We start from the raw sequence: 7,032 nt of genomic DNA on the forward strand, positions 1-7,032 counted from the left end.
AATTGAAAACTTGAGTTCCAAAAAATTTAAATAAGAGTAGAGGGGGTAAAATTACATTATTTTTTAATACAAATACAAAGTAAAAATATGACATATAAAATGAGACGAAGAAAAATATATGGTATAGTAATCATGGCCAAATCTCCTTTTAACTGTCGGCATAGAGAACCATAATTCCAAGAAATTCATCAAGTAGGACATGTCCGTACCTACATACATCATTGAACAAACGCTTTTGTCTCAACTTTCCACACTTCCCTTGTTTTTGTACTTTAAAATAATTTTCTTTATAAATCTTTTTGGCTAGAAAATTTGGTCAGAATTTAACTAGAATGATATTTTATCTATGTTATTTTATCTTTTTAAATATTTTTACCCTTTTAACTTTAATACATTTTAACTAAAAAATGGAAAAAAGATCAGTTTGTTTTAAAATAAAAAAAAGATTATAGTTTTATTAATTTTCTGGCCAAATTCTAGCCAAATATTTAGGCCATTTAACACTTCCCTAAGTTTTTATATTTATACAAATTTATATTATATATAGGACATATTATCATTTTTTTAATTCATTTGTAACTGATTATAAGAAATCATTTTTCACGTATGGTGTTTGACCTAGTTGATTGTGAATACATACAATTTAGTAGATATGTTGAAAGTTATAATCTACCAAATCAATTAGTTGAAACATAATTTTGAGGCAACTTGTTTAGCATAGACAAACTTTAATATCGTATTCCTCTAATCCTATTCCTTTAAGCCGTCGGTACCATTTATCGTCGATCATTGATCAGCATATTTGGAATTTTGAATGTGTGGTCCTAACTATTTGTCCATTTTGATAAATTAAGAAAGGACAATTTTCTTTTTATCTATTATACGCTCAATTAATTATTTTGAAAAAGGTAAAAAAAAATTAAAAATCTTAAATTTTTAATTCATTCACTTCATAATTAATAGGGGTAAAATAGTAACTTACTATGTCAATAATTGTTTTCTTAATAGGTGTGCCAATTTATAAATGAACAAGTAATTAGGACAGGAGTACGTTCAAATTAAAAACAAATTGAATTCGATTATATAATAATATAAAATTACCCCAACAACATTAATAGTGGATTATGCCATAACCTTACCAAGTAACAGTTATATTAGTTCTCTCGTTTTCCCACCGTTCAGCGACAAATCGATTTAAATTGACTCAAAGTAAATAAACAATCGATCTTTAATTGGATTTGATTTGATTTTACATTTTTAATTTTTTTTTTATAACATTTGGTTTGATTATAATTTTGATTTTGTTAAAAATTAATATGAGGAAGAAATAACTGAATGGTGTTGTATTGATTTATATCTTTAAAATAATATAAGCTATTATGTCACGATTAACCAAAACAAGTTATTATTTCTTGTCCCGGGTGCACATTAAATCTGGCAGAACAAAAGTTGATATATTTATATAACTGATTCACTTCATAGTAAGCAAATTAATAGATACTTATTTCACTAAATGAAAAAAGAGAGTACAACACGCATTTATATGATGGTTTGGTACGATAATATAAAGTACATCAAAGAACATATTAACAATCAACAAGGTGAACACAAGCTCATTTATTGGAAAAAACCTCACATGGAAATACAAACTATATAACCAATTCTCTTCCTAAATACACACTAGCGCCGTCCATTTTTGGGGTTGCAAAGATATGAGTAGGGTATGCTTTTTTTTTATTTTTAAAACATCCATAGTATTGGTTAGGTCTTTAAAATTTGGAAAATATTACCTAAATATGCATCTTATTTTACTATAATTTCTAAAAAAATTTACCATTTAATTCTTTTTCAAAAATTTCTGTCCGATACATCACTCTCCTCACACTTATACATCGTATCCCCTTCTCGGATACATCCCTCCTCTCTCTGATACATCCCTCCTTTCTCTGATACATCCCTCATCTATGTATCCGGAATTCCAGTGATGTATCCGGATGTCCTATCGCCTCTCTGATACATCCTCACCTATATATCTGGATGTCCAGTGATGTATCTGGAAGTCTAGCGATGTAGACATTTTTGTAATTTTAAAAAAAGTAGAGAAATAATATTGCTCTTAACATTACGATATTTATATAAATTATACTTAAATTTTTCGTTACTAGGAATATTAATCTAGAATGAATAATCAGATCTATCCAACTTCATATCTCTCTTGTTGAATTGGTGTGTACCGGAGAAAATGTAATGAAAATTCCTAACACACTAACTTTTTCTAGATCTTGAATAAAATAATTACGGATAACAAAACAAAAGAAAAGGTAATAAGCAAATTGCTTCTTTGTCACTACGTATATATACCAACTCCTTATCACTTGATATATTTTCTTTTGTGGGGCCACTCAAATGTCCTTATATATACCCTTGTCTACTTCTTCTCATTTCAAACCAAAAGTATTCATCATCATTCTCAAGCAATTGTTAAGTATGGTTTTACTTGTTTCTCTCCTTGTGCTTTCCTTATTCTGTTTAAGCAATTGTGAGGGTTCGGGTTGGCCTTCTCCGGGCTACTATCCTAGTTCTAGAGTTGGATCCTTACATTTTAGTCAAGGTTTTAGAAACTTATGGGGTCCTCAACATCAATCACTCAACCAAGATACTTTAACAATTTGGCTTGATCATAACTCAGGGAGTGGCTTTAAATCTTTAAGAGATTATCGATCTGGTTATTTTGGCACCTCTCTCAAGCTACAACCTGGTTACACTGCTGGAATTATTACTTCTTTCTACGTGAAAAATCTTAAAATTAACTCAAATACAAAATATAAAATGTTCTACTATGTTATTTCTAATATGTATAATTCTTCGTTATAGCTTTCGAACAGTGAAGACTTTCCAGGGCATCATGATGAAATTGATATTGAGTTCCTTGGGACTACTCCAGGTAAACCATATGTGTTGCAAACAAATGTGTACATGAAAGGAAGTGGGGATGGTCATATTATTGGCAGAGAAATGCAGTTTCATCTTTGGTTCGATCCAACTAAAGGTTTTCATAATTATGCTATCCTTTGGAACCCCAATGAAATAATGTACGTCCTTATTCCATCTTCTTTAATTATTTTAGACTGAATTCACTAGTTTAATACTCCATCTGTCTCAATTTATGTGACTTATTTTCCTTTTTAGTCCCTAGTTTAATACTCCATCTGTCTCAATTTATGTGACTTACTTTCCTTTTTAGTCAGTCCAAAAAAGAATGACACATTTCTATATTAAATAATAATTTAACTATAAAATATCTATTTTACCCTTAATGAAATGATTTACAACTACACAAATTTCTATAATTCATTTTGGACCACAAGTTTTAAAAATCTTCCTTTATTTCTTAAACTCTGTGCTGAGTCAAACTACCTCATATAAAATGGGATGGAGGGAGTAGTAACACATACATGAATTAATACTTCACTAACAACATTATATTAATGCAAACATTAAGACCCCAGTACACAAATGAAAACTATCTTTTCTCTTTGTTTTTTCTAACGTGTCTATTTAATGGTGATGTGTAGATTTTTTGTGGACGATGTTCCAATAAGAAGGTACCCAAAGAAAAGTGATGCAATATTTCCACAAAGGCCAATGTATGTGTATGGTTCCATTTGGGATGCTTCATCATGGGCTACAGAGGATGGAAGGATCAAAGCTGATTATAAGTACGGTTTAATTATATTCTTTATTTGTATGATTCTCTAATCCAAAAAATTAATTAAATAATTAAAGAAGATGCACAATAATTTACTTAATTGTATGTCTAATAGGTACCAACCATTCGTCGGAAAATACAACAATTTCAAGATAGGTGGTTGCACCACCAACGATAATCCTTCATGCCGCCCGCCATCTGGCTCTCCATCGAGATCCGGCGGGCTGAGCCGCCAACAGAATGATGCAATGGAATGGGTGCAAAGGAACTATAAAGTGTACGATTATTGTCGTGACCCCCAAAGAGATCGTACTCATACACCTGAGTGCTAGAAATGGAGAAAAGAAAATAAATACAGTTTTATTTTTGGAGTGTCTTGGGATGGATCATATCATGATGAATGTGATGAAAAAGTAATTGAAGCGTCCAAGCCTTCAAGGATTTGGAGATGTGGAATTTTACTTAATTTTCTTAAAAAGTTGAAGGTATAATTTGAGCATTTTTGTTCCAGTTTCTGAAGAGAGTTTCCTTTTAAGTGTATATTTTTCCTTGATGATGTGTATGGTTATTTGACAAAGAAGGTACTTTTAGCAAAAAGAAAAATACCAGTGTTTTTATAGTGATAAGAAACTTGTTTTTATGGACTAGATGCATCTTCTGCGTTTAAAAATGTGTAACATGGGTTACTTTATACTTCTTTCATTTCATTTTAAAGTGTTTTCTGATCGTATACGAAATATATAGTATAAAAAAATTGTTACATAACAATATATTTAGAACTTGCAAATTTAATATGGTATATATGACAATTCCTTCTATATAAGTGTGTTATAAATTGAACTAGAGAGAGTAAAATATAATTTGTAAAGTAAAGCATTGTGTTGTACATGCAAAATTAAAGAATATAAAAGTAGAAAAAATAAGATATCTATTTATGTAGTTTTCTCATCGTCTTGTGGCAAGCCAAAAAGAGATTAACCCTAAAAAAGGTATCCAAGGGTTCTATTTATAATGGTAGAAAATAACCACTATTCCGAGTGTGACTCAATCTTGACTTTCAAACAACTTTCTGTTGAAACCCTGCTTCTTGCCACGAACCCTCAACGCTGTAAGCTTAAACTCCCCGTGGCACGATCTTCAACACTGAGCTTGGGCTTCGTGGTGCCATGTCCACGAAGGTGAATGACATATGTGTTTATCGCTCTATATAAGGTCGATGAAGAAGGTGAATGATTCCGAAATTTGTTGAAAGATATTTCTTTTTGACCCAAATCTGTGACACCAGTATGCATTCACTGTGATAGTCAAGGTTCCATTGATAGAGCAGGGGACATGATGTATAATAGAAATTCTCTTCATATAAGACGTAGAAATAATACTATTAGAGAACTACTCTCTAGTGAAATTATCACAATTGACTATGTGAAGTCAAAGGATACAATATGAAATCTCCAACCATCTATGATGTATTATGCAATAAAGACAGGTCTGAGGTATGAGGTAATTTTCTGACGTTACAAACTTTGGATAAACTAACAATTTGATATTTTAGGTAATTTGGTAGTGATATAACCCAATAGTATTGCATTAAAATTTAAGTTCTCTACACAATCACTACATCAAAAATAATCATTAGCAGCAATTAATTCTTAAATATTATTGTTAATATGTATTTTTAGCAACAATTAACACTCTTTGTATATGTCCCTAAAATATTTAGCGACATTAATTCTAATGACACTTAATTAATGCCGATAAAAACTTTAGCATTCTTTATTAATATCAATATTTATTGCCACTAAAAATTATTTTTATCGTAGAGAATGTACGCAATTTTCTTTTTTTTTTGGACTGTCAGATAAGTGGCACACAATAACATGTGTCTTATAGTTTAAGCAATATGCACAATGTCAGTGCATATAACGTTGACCATGCATTTGATACGAGTTCTCCCTTCTTTTATCTTATTTTGATAACTTCCCATAAATATAGATTGCCTACAGACAAATCTTGTCAGCCCAAATAATTTATCTACCAAACATCCCACAATGGAGAAAAAGAATAAGCGTTTAAGGAAACTAACTAAGAACTATAAATGCATATGTAAAAATTCAAGTGCTACATGTTGGGCTGATTTGGTAATCAAACTTAAAAGTCAGTGGGTTTGAATTTTCATACATATGTTTGAGTTTTGACTATACTTTATAAAGTTTCTTGTCGACCAACTTGATTGCTATCCTATAATTTTTGTTTCAACTGCGATATATTGCATAAAAGTGAATTTACCTAATGCGCATTTGAAGAGTAACAATAATGAGTTTGATTGAAAATTGTAAAAAAGGACACTTCTTCCGTCTCAATTTATATAAGTAGTTTGACGTGACATGTAGTTTAAAAAAGACTTTTGAAAACTGTGGACGAAACTAATTATATATATTTGTATGACTATATATCATTTCATTAAAGGATAAAATAAAGTTAAATTGTTAATTTACATGTTAAAAATAAGACACGTGAACTCATGATTTTTTCTTAAAACTAAGTGTTTTATGTATGTTTTTAAAAAAAAAATATATTGGTATAATATTATCTGTTGACACCTATCCTATAACAAGTCTAAATGATGGGCTTAATTGGATGCTTAGTTATTTCCTTAGACAAGTAGGGATCAATTACAACCGCATGTCATTTGAGAAAACGAAAGAATCTAAATTTGAATAATTCTAAATTTGGTATAAACAATATGGTTATATCTCTTGTATAACTGTCGGCAAAGGGCCCCTAATTCCAAGCAATTATGAACTATACACTATTGAACAAACCCTGTTGTCTCAGTTTCCACATTTATGAACTAAAGAAAATTGATTTTATGATTAGACCTCAAATTAGAACACACATCTTTATGATTGTTTTGTATATGGTAGTAAAGTACATATATAAAAGAACAAATATGCAATAAGGTGAACCCTTTCAAATATGCAATAAGGTGAACCCTTTCAAATATAATATTAACCAACGGTCAATATATAGAATATAGCTTGTAGGACAACCTCACATGGAAGTACAAAATATATAACCAATTCTCCTCCAAAATATTGTCGTACACACACACACTAATCATGCCGTCCATTTTTGGGCTGCATTAATAGGGTTGGCAATATGAGTAGATTATATATATACTTATATTTTTAAATTCCATACTATTAATTGGCTAGGTCTTTTTAATTTTTCGTTAGATGGTGTTTTTTATTTGTTTAACAATTAGGTATTCAAAATTTTAACTACAAGTATTATTCTCAAGAGTCGAACTTTTATATATATAT

General features: G+C 30.1%; 1 protein-coding gene across 1 annotated transcript; it reads left to right on the plus strand.

The window, feature by feature from the left end:
- Positions 1 to 2,868: 2,868 nt before the first annotated feature.
- Positions 2,869 to 4,219, plus strand: LOC102599468 (xyloglucan endotransglucosylase/hydrolase protein 31-like). Its single transcript, XM_015304718.1, has 3 exons — positions 2,869 to 3,092; positions 3,576 to 3,719; positions 3,825 to 4,219. Exons 1-3 carry the CDS (start codon positions 2,977 to 2,979, stop codon positions 4,039 to 4,041), a joined length of 477 nt encoding a protein of 158 aa, XP_015160204.1. The 5' UTR covers positions 2,869 to 2,976; the 3' UTR covers positions 4,042 to 4,219.
- Positions 4,220 to 7,032: the final 2,813 nt, after the last annotated feature.

The sequence above is a fragment of the Solanum tuberosum genome, unplaced genomic scaffold (assembly GCF_000226075.1).
Source record: "Solanum tuberosum cultivar DM 1-3 516 R44 unplaced genomic scaffold, SolTub_3.0 scf00598, whole genome shotgun sequence".
NCBI lineage: Eukaryota > Viridiplantae > Streptophyta > Magnoliopsida > Solanales > Solanaceae > Solanum > Solanum tuberosum.

Bases quoted from the DNA above. Each gene is read 5' to 3' on its own strand.
- LOC102599468 (XM_015304718.1), top strand. From the start codon at position 2,977: ATGAAAGGAAGTGGGGATGGTCATATTATTGGCAGAGAAATGCAGTTT. The intron at 3,093-3,575 runs GTACGTCCTTAT...GGTGATGTGTAG, and splicing joins TGGAACCCCAATGAAATAAT to ATTTTTTGTGGACGATGTTC. The intron at 3,720-3,824 runs GTACGGTTTAAT...TATGTCTAATAG, and splicing joins AGGATCAAAGCTGATTATAA to GTACCAACCATTCGTCGGAA.